Source organism: Pinus tabuliformis, chromosome 7 (assembly GCF_031772625.1).
Source record: "Pinus tabuliformis cultivar Carrire ecotype Pingquan chromosome 7, CPIR1, whole genome shotgun sequence".
Classification (NCBI taxonomy): Eukaryota; Viridiplantae; Streptophyta; class Pinopsida; order Pinales; family Pinaceae; genus Pinus; species Pinus tabuliformis.
This window is the reverse complement of record NC_142293.1, coordinates 535,193,836-535,209,184: the sequence shown is the minus strand read 5'-3', so window position 1 is coordinate 535,209,184 and position 15,349 is coordinate 535,193,836. Positions and strand designations below refer to the sequence as shown.

The window sequence follows — 15,349 nt, the reverse complement described above, 5'->3', positions numbered from 1 at the left end:
GCATACTTGGACAGGTCAACCTGATCCAGGAGGATCTAGACACATTTCCCAAGGAGAACCATGGTGAAGACAAACTCATTTGAAGCCTAGGTTGAGGGTGTTTTCAATTTAAATATAAATGTGGTCATATTTAACTTTTAAATTTTGTAAAATAGAAATTGAAATTATAAGAGGATTTTCTAAATTTCAATTTCTAAATTTATGTTTAAGTTGAGAGTCTTAAGGGATTACTCTAATCCGTATGGTTTTGGATAAGGCCCTTGATAGTAAGATTTGAGAGATTTCCTCCACAGATATCTCATGGGCATCTTTTAATGGATTAAGTGAGTTATTTTCTCCTTGGAGTAGGGGATATAAGGAGATATTCCTCCTTTGTTTTGGGATCTTGAGAGCTATATAAATCCATCTTATGTACTTTGTAAAACATGAGAGTTATGAGAGTTTTGGAGAAGAAAGCTTGAGAGAGCCATTTTTAGAAGCTTTTGGATAACTTTATTTTTAGAAGAGATTGGAGAGCTCAGGAAGTCTTTAGAAGGATTTGTTGATATGTACAAGCCTTGAATTACTTTGTGTAGAAGACAACTCTAGGTTGGCCACCTCGTTGTAAAGAGAAATGTACATCTTCCTCATTTTAGAAAGACAATAAAGCGATTTGACCTGTTGGAGGCGAATCTGGAGATGTAGCCTAGTGGAGGGGGTGAACTTCATTATCAATCCTTGATGTTTGCATGTTTTGTTTATTCATGATTGGATTAAGTATTTTTTCATGCATTTTTAAGTTACAAATTTAAGATGAAATGAACATATTTATGGATGTATTGTAACTTAATATGTCAAGCCCATTTCATGATTAAAAGATATTATTTATAAGTTTTAAGTGCCTCTCAAGTTTTCAGATCATTTGGTATCAGAGCATTTCGTTGTTTGGCTTAGTGGGTACACTTTTTAGGTTAAATCCAAGCAAGAAGAAGGAAACTACTTAAAGAGGTAATTTTCTAAGTTTCGAAATGTCTATTTCATCAAATGAGTCTTCTTATGATCCTTTCTTTACAAATATTTATAAAGATTCAAATATGTTTGAAAAATTCTTAACCATGAAGAAAATGGTAGAAGAATTATATGTTGCCAACGGAGAAAGCAATAAGCCGCGAAAATAGTTGAAAGCATTGGAAGATGAGAAGAAAGAGCTTCAAGATAGATTGCAAGCAGTGGAGTTGCAATTATAGGCTTTTGAAGAGGCCCTAGCAAGGTGTCAAAATGCTACAATAAATGAGGTAAGCAACATTGGTTCCAATTATCCTGAAGAAAATGTTTGTTTTCGTTCCTTCGAGAAGCACACGCGAGGACTTGGGTCGAATCTATTAAAGAAAATGGGTTACGACAGAAGAGGCCTTAGACACAATGGTCAAGGCATCATTAATCCTATTAAGGTGATAAGACAACCTCCAAATGCAGGATTGGGATATACATGTGAGGAAATTGGAGAATGCTCCAAAGTTGTCGAAGCACGAAGAACGTCGAATGTTGAGTTTGTCTCAAAGGGACTTCTACAACTTAATGATGCAGGTAATAATGGTGACAAGTCTCCACAAATAACTGAGTGTGTCCAAAGAAGATTTAATTCTCCTTGTCAAAGTCCTAGTTCAAAGGCAATGGGTTAGAAAAAGAATGGAGTCTTTCATAAAAAAGCAGTTAAAACTTCCTTCAGGTATAATGGTTCTCCCAAACAAGTGACATTTTGTACATTTTGTGGAAAAGACAATCATTGTTTTGCAGAGTGTTGGAGATTTAAGGCTTATGGTAACAAAATTGGCACAAGAAAAAGTAAACCACAACAAAGAGATCCTTCATTGCGGGTAAAGAAGTAGAAAATATGGTGGACCAAGGTGGAAAGAAACAATCACATCATCAAGCTTGGAGAAAGGTTGTGTGTAATCCACCAGAGAAAGGAGAATTTGTAAAAGTAGAACATGTGGTTAGTATTCCTAGACAAATCCATCAAAAAACTGAGCATGATGACATCAAGAATAATTCATTCAATTGGCTTGGTAAGCAATGGAGTGTGTTCCTCCTTAATTGAAATCTTGCCAAATTTGTTTGTGCATATAAATATAGCATACTCACAATATTATTAAGCGAATGTATTGCAAAGCATTGTAATAAGCATCTTTAGGTGAATAGAAGATAATTAAGGGTTTCAAAATTTTTAATTATGAATTATATTGTGAGGCAGTAATGCACGATAAGAATAATTTCCACATTCTTATGGTTATTTGATTATAGAATAACAACAGTGGAACATGCAACAGAAACTGCAGTTTTTGAACGTTGATTTAGCTACAAACAGTGGAGATATTGGAAAATCTTAGGAAAATAAGTTGAATGAAATAATCATATCTGAAAACTAGTTTAATAATTTATTGCTCTTGTCTAGTATTTTGTAATCAATTTGTGAGAATATACTCATGTAAGAAATGTTGGAATGTAGCTCTTTTGAATATTTGGAAAAATAAGTTAATTATGTTCTTCTTGGGTGTTTTGATAGTCATTAATTTAAATATATCTAATTGGAAATTTAGCGAGCTAGTAATTCTCAATGTAGTTCAGTTGCATGTCGTGATGTAGTAAATTTTACTTAATATATATTTCCCAATTATAGTTAAAAAAAAAAAAAAAAATTGTTTGTTTTTTTTTTTATATTTCCCAATTATAGTTAAAAAATTTGTTTGTTTGTTTGTTTGTTTGTTTTTTTTTTTTTGAGGAAATATTTAGGAAATCCACCATAAGGGATCACATCCCATCAACTTATTAGTAGATTCTAACCCCGACAGCGTTGAGGAGAATTGACCTAGTGACCTCCCATCAGTGAGATGCTTTAATAATGGGAACTCGACCAATTGAGCTAACCCTCGAGGCTATGTTTTGCTATTATCATAAACAAAATAAATAATAAATAAAATAATCAATGATGCCTATAACTTTCAATTATCTCATCATGTATAACATTGATGCCAATGAATGTTTATGGTTAAGAAAAATAATATAAATGGATGTTAATGTCATAAAAATGTTACAATTGTAATTGTAATATATAGTTTGAATATGTTTAATAGTTGAAATTGTATGTTTTTCTCTGGAGGTTATAAGTTTGAATTAAGAAAGAGTAGGGGTATATACATCCTTGTAAACTAAATAGTCATATCATTGTCAAAGGGATACCTTATCACACAAACAAGCATATCTCATAGGCAATTTGGGTGTAAATCTAAGTCATGACCTTACAATTAAATTTTTGTTGTTATTATTAAAAAAAGGAAAATCAAAATTGTAGTTGCACTACTTGTGACTTGAAAATATCAAAACAAATATAAAATCAAAATGCAAAAATAATCTATATAATGAAAAACAATAGCAAACCTAAAAATTTCACCAAAAGCTGAAAATAATTGCACATTTCAAAAGTGACGATGAACCTATAAAATTTGTCAACCAAGTTTAAATATCATGAAATAACAAATAGATTTAAAATTTCCCTCACTTTATTCAACTCCTCAACTACACAAATGTAAGAAACCTCCATATATTTCCCATGTTATTGAAAAATGTTACATGTTATCTTTAAGTGTATGTGTATGTATAGAGTATACAAATAGTGTAATTGTGTAATGCAACAAATAATGACAATGACAGTGACAACTTAAAATCTCAATCTTATGAGAGTGTGGTTTAGTGATACATTATTAGATGAACGTGCTTGTATTAATGTTAATTATTTGATTTAAAACTTATCGAGTGGATATTGATCAGGTAAGGTACATGTTTTTGGTGATTTTAAATATATAGAAACACTCTCATAGCACAACCACTAAACTTAACGATAATTAGAAGCATCATAGGACAAGGTCATGATATTTCAATCATTCTAGCTCCAAGGTTCATTTCATCTTGCGTGGAGACTACATGGTTTGGGAAAAATTCTTATAATATGCTTGAAGGATTTTACATAGTGTCAATGGTGAGACTTGAACCCAATGAAGGCTATATTACTAGCCCATTTTTACCAATTTAACAAGCCATTGTCGATAACACACACAACTTATCTATCGGTATATAAACTCAACAAATGACAAAAAAGACAATGAAACCCGAAAATGTAAACCATCACACTAGACATTGGTCTAAGGTACATATATTGTTGTCATAAAAAACTAAGGTATAAAATTAATAAATATTAAAGTGTTATGAGAACAAAGCAATTATAATTATGAGAGAAAATGATAGTATGAGCTCAACTTGACAAGTATTAAAATCTAAGAGAAAGAGAAACTCGGAGGCTAATAAATGTGCATATTCATGCAACCAAGTACACCTTAATGTTTTGTTAATCCATTACTTGATTTCTACTTGTTTGAAGGAATTTGAAAGAACTATCTACAATTTTCATTATTTATAAAAAAAAAAATCCAAATGATTAAGAGAAGTGGTCTTTAATAGTAACCCTCATGTGTTGGGTGAGGATGATGATCCTTGTGTTCCTTGAAATAAGGAACACAATGGCACATATTAACATTGTCAAACTCAATTACATATCTCATTGGGCATCCTATTGTATGCTTTATTTATTTGGCATATGCATGTCACATGCAACATGCATGAATGCTTCATACACAACTCACAATAACCGTGATATAACACATGAATTTAAAGCATGAATAAAAGACATAATCATTAAAGGATCGCATACAACACTTGGGCTAATCTTTCGACATTGTATTAATAAAACCACAACACAAAACTAGCTACCTCACATGCCATTGTATCCTAAAGGAACTTCTTGATACGTCACAAGGACAATACTCTTTGTATGTTAATAAACCATGATATACAAAGTTTGTCCCTCTACCTAATCCACTAAACTTACAAGCACCCACTCCTTTACCAAGTGATAAATAACAAATCAAAATCTATCTCAAATAGCCTCTTCTAGTTAGACTTTACTTAATAATTGATCAACATAGCTACATGTTCAAATTAAATCAAACTTAGTCATTAGTACCTAGCAACTACTTAATTAAATTACATTGAACATCAATGAGATAATCAACCATCTCCGGGGGGATACAACCATTGAATCAACTATGTAACTTTGTGGATCACCTTCTAGTTTCATGGATAAACCTTTGTCTGCCTCAAGTGACTCCAAATTCTCAAGAAGAATAATAAGAATGGGTTTCCCAAAGCCTAAAGACATAATATCTATTCCCACATGACTTGGGACAAGTAACTCATGGTAAGTCCCCTCAACTAGTGGCAAGTTAGGGAGATGAAACTAATGTAGCCAATTCTCTAGAACAAAAAGACTCCTTAGTTCAAGACAATTCAAGCCTCGAAGAATCAATAAACACTCCATCTACTTACAAAGAATTATATACAAAATTAGGAAAGAATAAGAAAAATTATCTTGTAGAGTCTCAGCCAATGGTGGCAAGAAGTTAGACCTAGAAGCTAGTTTAATTGTGTATTGCTTTTCTCTATTGCTACATAATCAATTTGTGAGAATATTACTCATGTAAAAAATGTTGAGATGTATCTCTTTCGAGTATTTTCAAAATAAGTCAATTACGTTCTTCATGGGCATTTTGACAATCACTGATTTAGAACTATCTGCCTCAGAATTTTGGCAAGTTAGTAATTTTCGATGTAACTCAATGACATGTATCCATCACAATTTTTGTTTGATATAGATTTCCCAATTACAATTAAAAAAAAAAATTTCGTTATGGTATTATTAAAAAAAAGATGCTTATAACATTCATTTAGATCATCATTTATAACATTGATGGCCATTAATGTTTATGGTTGTTATAAAAAATGTTACAACTGTAATTTAAAATATATAGTTTGAATATGTTTAATTGTTAAAATTTCTTACATTTTCTTTGGAGATTATAAATTTGAATTAAGAAATAATATGGGTGTATACATCTTTGTAAACTAAATAGTTAAATTATTGTCAAAGTGATCCATTATCACAAATAAGGATATCTCATACGTCATTTGGGTGTCTGAGTCATGACCTTGAAATTAAAATATTGTTGTTTAATTAAAATATGGAAAATCAAAATTGTGGTTGCACTACTTATGATTCAACAATATCAAAAGTAACATAAAATCAAAATGCAAAAATAATTGTACATTTGAAAAGTGACATTGAACCTGTAAAATTTATCAATCAAGTTTAGATGTCATAAATAACAAACAAATTTTTAATTTTTAAATGTCATATATATCAATCCTTCTAGCTCCAAGGTTCATTTCAACATGCATGGAGACTACATGGTTTGGGAAAAATGCTTATATTATGCTTGAAGGATTTTACATTGTGTCAATAGTGAGACTTGAACCCTAATGAAGAATATATTACCAACCCATTTTTACCGATTTAACAAGCCATTGTCGGTAACACACGCAACTTATCTATCTATATATAAACTCAACAAATGACAAAAAAGATGATGAAACCCGAAAATGTAAACCATCACACTAGACATTGGTCTAAGATACATATATTGTTGTGATAAAAAAGTAAGGTATAAAATTAATAAATATTAAAGTGTTATGAGAAAAAAGCAATTATAGTTACGAGAGAGAATGAGAGTATGAGATCAACTTGACAAGTATTAAAATCTAAGAGAAAGAGAAACTTGGAGGCTAATAAATGTGCATATTCATGTAACCAAGTACACCTTAATGTTTTGTTAATCCCTTACTTGATTTTTACTTGTTTGAAGGAATTTGAAATAACGGTCTACAATTTCCATTGTTTATAAAAAAGGAGTCAAATGATTAAGAGAAGTGGTATTTAATATTCAACCTCATGCGTTGGGTGAGGATGATGATCCTTGTGTTCCTTGAAATAAGGGACACAATGACACGTATTAACATTGTCAAACTCAATTACATATGTCGTTGGCCATCCTATTGTATGCCTTATTTATTTGGCATGTCCATGTCACATGCAAAATGCATGAATGCTTCATACACAACTCACAATAACCATGATATAACACATGAACATAAAGCATGAATAGAAGCCATGATCATTAAAGAATCGCATACAACACTGGGGCTAATCTTTGGCCATTTCATTAGTATTAATAAAACCACAACACAAAAATAGTTACCTCACATGCCATTGTATCCTAAAGGAACTTCTTGATACATCACGAGCACAATACTCTTTGTATGCTAATAAACCATGAGAGACAAAGTTTGTCCCTCTACCTAATCCACTAAACTTTCAAGCACCCACTCCTTTACCAAGTGATAAATAACAAATCGAGATCTATCTCAAATAGCCTCTTCTAGTTAACCTTTACTTAATAATTGATCAACATAGCTACATGCTTAGATTAAATCAAGCTTGGTCATTACTACCTAGCAACTACTTAACTACAGTACATTGAACATCAATGAGATAACCAAACATCTCCACGGGGATACGACCATTGAATCAATTATATAACTTTGTGGATCACCATATAGTCTCATGGATAGACCTCTGCCTGCCTCAAGTGACCCCAATTTCTCAAGAAAAACAATAAGAATGGGTTTTAAAAAGCCTAAAGACATAATATCTAGTCCCACATGACTTGGGACAAGTAACTTATGTTAAGTCCCCTCAACTAGTGGCAAGTTAGGCAGATGAAACTAATGTAGCCAATTCTCTAGAACAAAAAGACTCCTTTGTTCAAGATAATTCAAGCCTCGAAGAATCAATAAACACTCCGTCTACTTACAAAGAAATCTAGACAAAAATTAGGAAAGAGCAAGAATAAATCTCTTGTAGATTCTGAGCCAATGGTGGCGGGTATTTAGGCCTACAAACTAGTTTAATTGTGTATTGCTTTTGTCTATTGTTATATAATCAATTTGTGAGAATATTACTCATGTAAAAAATGTTGAAATGTAGCTCTTTCGAGTATTTTCCAAATAAGTCAATTATGTTCTTCTTGGGCATTTTGACAGTCACTGTTTTAGATCTATTTGCCTTGTAATTTTGGCAAGCTAGTAATTCTCGATGTAACTCAACTGCATGTATCCATCACAATTTTTGCTTAATATAGATTTCCCAATTACAGTTAAAAATAAATTATTGTGTTATGTTATTATTAAAAAAAAAAAGACGCCTATGCCCATCGTGATGAAGAGTGGATTCAGCCTCTCGACTACGAGCATGTTCCCTTCCGATGCAGAAAATGTCATGCCCTAGGTCATCTTTTCAGGGATTGCCCTCTGAATATTCAATCTAGTCCTCCAGATTCCTCAGGTTCCCCTGCTCAGGATGGATTTACTAAAGTCTCAAGCAGGAAGCGTGCGCATAAAAAGCCCTCCAATGGTCACAAACCCCAGCCCCGCAAGCCGCATGGCCCAGTAACCAAGAACAGCTTCGACATTCTTGGTCAATCCTCAGAAGATCCCCCCTTAAACAAGGAAGCCGCTCCTGATCATCCCTCCTCCTCCTCCCCTCCCCTTTCCTCCTTCTCCCCTCCCAAATCCTCTGCCCCCATCTCTAGCCCCATCATTCTGCAAAAGGATCAGACCAACTCAGCCGATAAACTCAAAGATATGGAGGTGGATGACAAAAATGACATTCCCCAGAATCTTGATTCTGGCAACGAAGACAGCAATCAAGTGCATATAATGGACGAGGAACCGGAAAGCATAGACCTGCATGGCCTAGATCTCCTAGAAATGGAGGCTGCATGTAGAAGGAAAGCATATGATGCCATCCCAGAGTTTCAACTTGACAAACTCGAACTGGTCATTTCACGCGCCTACTACCAAAACCAACTAGGAATTCAGCCAGGCAGCCAATGGGACGGCACCCAGCGCCATAAGGACTCGAAGAAAAGAGGCCGAAAGACAGATTTGCAAAGAACGATAGAGATTGGGAAAATCTTAGTCGACTCAGGCAGATACGCCAAATTGACTAAGTATTTCAAGCCCTCTGTCAGTAGTTAAACATGAAGCTTGTATCCTGGAATATAAGAGGGCTTAACAGCCCCGGAAAACTCAGGATGTTGAGAAACATGATAAAAAAGGAAAAGCCCCAAATTTGCTTTCTCCAGGAGACTAAATGCAATAGCTCTATGTTAGACAGCTTCCTTTCAAAAGCCTGGCCAGGATGTCGTACAGTGGCGGTCGATGCTTGTGGCGCCTCGGGAGGTTTAGCTATAGCTTGGAACACTCAAGCGGTCTTCCTAACCGATTTTCATGCGGCGCATCATCTGATATAGGCCACCTTCCATATTCTGGGAACTAACATTCATGGCAATCTGTCAAATGTCTACTTCCCGCAAGAAACTAGCAACAAGGTAGAGCTTTTGGACACTCTCGAAGTCCTCAGTAATAGCAGGAAATTCCCGCTCTGGATCGCTGCTGGGGATTTCAACATGATTACCAAATCGGAAGAAAAGCTTGGAGGAAGAAGCAGATTGGAGCCTGAGGTTGATCGATTCAAAGAGTTCATAAACTCGGCTTCCCTCATTGATATGCCGTTCTGCAATGGAACCTATACTTGGAGCAATCGCAGGGCAGGCAAGCATCAAATCGCCTCCAAGTTGGATCGCTTCCTCCTCTCGGACAATGCGGTCCACTTAGGAGGGGATTTCTCAGCAACCATACTGGCTCATTCAGGATCAGACCATTGGCCAATAGCTCTTCAATGGCAAAGACCTGGCAACATGACCAAAAGACCTTTCAGGTTCGAAGGTTTCTGGCTCACTCATCCTAACTTCAAGGAGTTTGTTAAGACCATCTGGGCCTCATACATTCCTCCAGAAGGAGCGAAAATGTACCAATTTCAGAAGAAACTAATGTTTCTCAAAAGCCATCTGAAACAATGGAATAAAGAAACCTTTGGCAACATTTTCGAGGAAAAGAAAAAGCTCATGCAGGACCTGGAAAACCTTCATCAGCAGATCATCACGGAGGGGCACACGGAAGCAACGCTGGAGAAGGAACGCCACATTCACAACTTATTGGACGAAAGAGGGAAGCAGGAAGAAATCTATTGGAAGCAAAAGTCAAGAGTTCGATGGTTGAAGGAGGGGGAGCGCAACACTAAATTCTTTCATAGAACAACAGTACAAAGGAGAATGTACAATAATATCCCCTTCATCCAAAACCAAGCAGGCGACAAGGTAGAAACACATGAAGGGATTGAAGCTGAGCTCCTCAATCATTTCCAACAAGTCCATCAAGAGCAGGGAGAAGACAGGCAACAAGCCATAAACAAAATTACCAGCAATATTCCAAAAATTATTACAGAGGAACAAAATGAACTCTTAATGCGCCCCATCAGCATAGAGGAAGTGGATGATGCCATGAAACAACTCAAAGAGGGTAAAGCTCCTGGTCCCGATGGATTCACAACTACTTTCTTCCATGCCTTCTGGGATATGTTAAAAGAGGAAGTCTGGCAGATAGTTGAAGAATCCAGAGCAACACATTGGCTTCTCCCCTCTCTCAACGCTACCTTCATCGCTCTCATTCCCAAGGAGGAAGAATCCATCACTCCAGATAAATTCCGTCCCATTGCATTATGCAATGTCATTTACAAAGTAATTTCAAAGGTCATAGCTAATCGGCTCAAACCGCTTCTGCCAGCACTTATATCCAAGGAGCAGTCAGGCTATGTGGAGGGGCGACACATAATGGATGGCATCCTCCTCTCTCACGAAATCATCCACTCTCTCAAGAACTCTAAGCAAGCAGGTATGCTACTCAAGCTTGATCTTTCAAAAGCATTTGACAAACTGAATTGGAACTATATCCATCATATGCTCAAAGCCTTTGGTTTTTGTCCTCCTTGGATTCGATGGATCCTGAACATGATTAACTCTACTCATTTCTCCATCCTGGTCAATGGCATTCCCTCCCGTTCTTTCAATCCCTCCAGGGGCATCCGGCAAGGAGACCCCCTCTCCCCCTTTCTTTTCGTTTTGATGGCCGAAGGGCTGGGGAGGCACATCAAGCAAGCTCTTTGCTTGCAGCAAATCAAGGGTATCTCTGTGCACAACTCCCCTGCCCTCTCCCATCAGCAATTTGTTGATGATACAATGCTGTTTGGTTATCCCTCGGCTCAAGAAGCCCGTAGACTCAAAGGCCTCCTCCAGGACTTCTCTCTGGCATCTGGCTTGACTATCAACTGCTCCAAATCGCAAATTTTCTTTTTTCACACTCCCCCGTCTGTCAAGTCTGCTGTCTCTCGCATTTTAGGCTTTTCCTCTGCGTCTCTGCCCTCCAAATACTTAGGTGCCCCCCTCACTACTTCAGCAATCAAGCACTCTGCCTGGCGCACCTTACTGGACAAAATCGAATGTCGCCTCAACCTCTGGACTCACAGGTCGCTAAATCTGGCCAGCCGAATTGTACTCATCAAATCGATTCTGCAAGCAATGCCTCTTTACTTGTTTTCTTCTTTAGCTGCACCAAAATGGGTTTTAAAGAGCCTCAGGAACATGCAGCGAAATTTCTTATGGAGCAGCTCGGCCACCAATAGAAAATGGGCCTTGGTTAAATGGACAAAAGTCTGCATGCCCAAGGACAAAGGAGGAATTGGGCTAAGAGACCCTGAACACAGTAACGCCATCATGAATGCCAAGATCTGGTGGCAGTGGCTCACCAACCCAGACAAACCATGGGGAACGATATGGACAGCGAAGTATGCAGACAACAGACCCCACGAGGAACTCATCAGATTCACCCCCACTGAAAAAGGCTCTTTGATATGGAACGCTGCAAAGCAACACCATCACATTATCCAACAGCACAGCTTCTGGGAAATCAGAAATGGTTGCAGCGCAAGATTTTGGATGGACGCCTGGAATCAAATGCCCAGACTTACGAACATTCTCCACCCTTCAATGATTCCGGAGAGGCAGGAACAGCAACAGGAAAAGGTCCAACATTACTGGCAACCAGAACTAGAAGTGGGCTTGAGAAAATGGAAATCAAGCGGCCAAATCCTTAGCAGAGAAGATGACAGGATGAACATGGAGCTGGATATCGAGTTACGGAAAAGAAGAATAAGACAGGACAATGGCGAGGACATTCTCCGATGGGGACACCTACCCAAAGGAACCTATATCACAGCAGAAGCCTATAAAATTTTATGTAACTTCGCAGCTAACCCCGACCCTCTATGGAAGAAAATTTGGGAACTTGGTCCTTGGCCAAAGATCTCCTACTTTCTCTGGCTGACCGGGCACAAAAATATTCTCACCTGGGATAAGCTCAGAAAGAGAAACTTCCATGGCCCCTCGATCTGTCACAATTGTCTTCAGGAGGAGGAAACCCTCCAGCATCTACTGAATTCCTGCCCCTTAGCCAAGCTTCTCTGGAACAGGGTCAGATTCAGATGTCAAAGACAAGGCATAAAGGAGGACGACATAATAAATTCCATAAGGCTCTGGCCCAGGCAACCTTACAAAAGTTCACTTCTCAATTATCTATGGTGCATTATCCCAGGGATTGTCCTCTGGAATATTTGGAAGGAAAGAAATCAGCGTATCTTCAAGAACAAAAGATCGCCGCTAGAGGTAATATGGAACAAGATTCAAGGAAACATTCAAGAAACAATGGCGCTCCAAAGTTGGACCAAAGAAGATTGGCCGTCTGAGGACAGTGAGCAGAACATTCTAAGAAATTGGCAGCTGCAGATACCTCAAGATCCCCATCGAAGCAACCTTCCCAATAGCAGCATTAGAAAAGATTGTCACTGGATCGCTCCCCCTGAAAACTCTTACAAGCTAAACTTTGATGGGGCCTCCAAAGGCAACCCAGGGGCTGCAGGGTTTGGAGGCATTATCAGGAATCATGAAGGCATCCCTCTACAAATCTACTTTGGAAGTATTGGATGGGACACCAACAACTCAGCAGAGATGGAGGGGCTCTGGCAGGGCCTTCAAATTGCCTGGAACCTTAACCTCCAACCCTTAATTGTAGAAGGGGACTCTCAAATTCTCATTAACATGGTAACTCGTATACATAATGGTTCACAAGCAAGGAAGATTGCTCCTAGCTGGAGACTTGAGGCAAGATTAAATGAAATCGCGCACAGGATTGATAATGCAAGGGCCATCTCCTTCAAACACACTCGACGGGAAGGAAACAAAGTTGCAGATCTTCTGGCCAATATTGGGGTTGAGACCAGCACTCCCCTAATCTCGGGCAACACAAACACCATATCTAACAGGCAGCAGCTCCAGGAATGTGAAAGCTTAATCCAAGAGGAGGCTGTTGCCCCGGATGCGGGTGCCACCTCGCATAGCCAGGAAGGGCCACTTGCCACGGCCGATAGGACACGCGACGGACAGAGTTCTTTAAGGCTCCTTGCCGCCACCTCCCATCGCCAAGCAATGCAGCACACCAGCCTTTATGAAGGCGCAGGGACCATAGCTGAGGTTGATGGCCGCATTCAATGCGGGAGCAATTCGAAGGAATGAAGGGGACGATAAGATATGCGATTTGGGGGCAGTCGATACCCAAAGCTATGGTGTTCATGCTCTGCATTCTGCGAATTCCGGGGTTATTGTGGAATTGGGGGAGGCTGGCTGACTGCTGGTCCTCCCTGGTTCATGCCTGCATTCATTTGTTTGCTACCCTGAGCCGAATTGGAAGGGAACTCCATCTGAGGAAGAGGTTACTGGAAGAATGGTGTGGGAGAGAATGCCATGTCGTAGAGGCCGAGGCTCAGGGCGAGCCAGATCCTCTCGCGGGCCTGCAGCTGACTTACATCACCACTGCTGCTGTGTTTACTGCCATCGACGTGTGGGCGCTCCTCAGGTGCAGGCTAGCCAATTTGTGGAAGCTGGAGGGTCCAACAATGGCGAGCCAAGGCTACCTGCGTTTGGCTCTGTCATCTTCACACTGGGCAATTCCAGAGAAAATTTGGGTATCAATGCCCACATATCTGTGTTATTCACCAAGATCCCGGAGGAGAATGAGGATGGCTTGCCTCGGCCACCTGCAATGGAAAATCCCTTGGATAACGAAGGGGGAATTCCCCTGGAGCAAGAAGGAAGATTGTCTCAGGCTCTGGCGGAAGATTGTCGGGTTGTGGACAAAGGTAAGAGGCCAATGGGTGAGGCTTCAAGCTCAAGGGGTGCTGCACCACGGGAGCACGACCACCCATCCAGCCATTTGCACGAACCTGAATTGCCAGCCTTCATGGACGGCTTACCAGAAGGACATGGTTGGGCTTGGATTCGTGAGGCTGAGCCAGAGGACGAGCCGGAGGAAGACGCGACCGAGGACTAGGCCCAGGAGGCTCTCCCGCATTCTGCCTGGATGCGTGTGGGATCGTGGTCGGTTCTGTTATCTCTCCTGTTGTCTTGTGTCTATCTAGTGTTTTCCGTTCAATGATGTTTCCGGGTTTTAGGTGTCTACCGCTGTCACTTGTTTTCTCCTCCGTTACGGATAGTAGTTTTTTTGGTTTGGGCCATAACCACATGCCCTGTATCCAATTGGCAAACTCTGCCCCTGCGTGGGTTTCACAGAGATGTTTAGAGACTTTTTGTTGGTGGTTTTTACAGAGATGTTTAGGCTCTTTTTGTTGGTGGGTTTTACAGAGATGTAATGGGTTTTGGGACTATGTCACAGCTGCCCATGGAGCCACTCACGGACATGGGCAGCAAGAAATCTCGAATGTAAAGTTTCAGTTGTAAATATTAATACAAAAGTAGGTAGTGTTGCTTAGAAAAAAAAAAAAAAAAGACGCCTATAACATTCATTTAGCTCATCATTTATTACATTGATGCCCATTAATGTTTATGGTTAAAAAAATATATAAGTGGATGTTAATGTTATAAAAAATGTTACAAGCTTAATTTGTAATATATAGTTTGAATATTTTTAATGTTAAAATTGTTTACTTTTTCTTTGGAGATTATAAGTTTGAATTAGAAATAATAGGGGTGTATACATCTTTATATACTAAATAGTCAAATAATTGTCTAAGGGATCCATTATCACACAAATAAGGATATCCCATCCGTCATTTGGGTGTCAATCTGAGTCCTGGCCTTGAAATTAAAATATTGTTGTTTTATTAAAATAAGGAAAATATTCATCTAATCAACCAAATAATGAAGATGTTCAGAAATTTTTCAAGAACAAAGGACTCTCCTTATCCCTCCAGAGAGAACCGAAACTGGATATGCTATCTTCCTTTGCTTTTGTGGCCTTCTGTGCATTGACCAAGGATTTTGCAGCCATGCAAGAGTATTTAAACTGGTTCTTCATTGAATGGACAATGGATCCTTTCGGGCTCTGTTGAGACTGA

The 15,349-nt window shown here is 38.5% G+C and overlaps 1 protein-coding gene across 1 annotated transcript; it reads left to right on the top strand.

Moving 5' to 3' along the window:
• The first annotated feature begins 1,370 nt into the window (after positions 1–1,370).
• LOC149248427 (uncharacterized) lies at positions 1,371–13,511 on the top strand. Its single transcript, XM_089449885.1, has 3 exons — positions 1,371–1,566; positions 8,186–9,012; positions 9,300–13,511. Exons 1-3 carry the CDS (start codon positions 1,371–1,373, stop codon positions 13,509–13,511), a joined length of 5,235 nt encoding a protein of 1,744 aa, XP_089306011.1.
• Positions 13,512–15,349: the final 1,838 nt, after the last annotated feature.

What these genes read in the sequence shown, in the direction of transcription:
- LOC149248427 (XM_089449885.1), top strand. Translation starts at nt 1,371, where the DNA reads ATGGGTTACGACAGAAGAGGCCTTAGACACAATGGTCAAGGCATCATT. An exon ending in TCTACAACTTAATGATGCAG is followed by an intron (nt 1,567 to 8,185) that starts GTAATAATGGTG and finishes AAAAAAAAAAAG; the next exon opens with ACGCCTATGCCCATCGTGAT. An exon ending in CTAAGTATTTCAAGCCCTCT is followed by an intron (nt 9,013 to 9,299) that starts GTCAGTAGTTAA and finishes CATCTGATATAG; the next exon opens with GCCACCTTCCATATTCTGGG.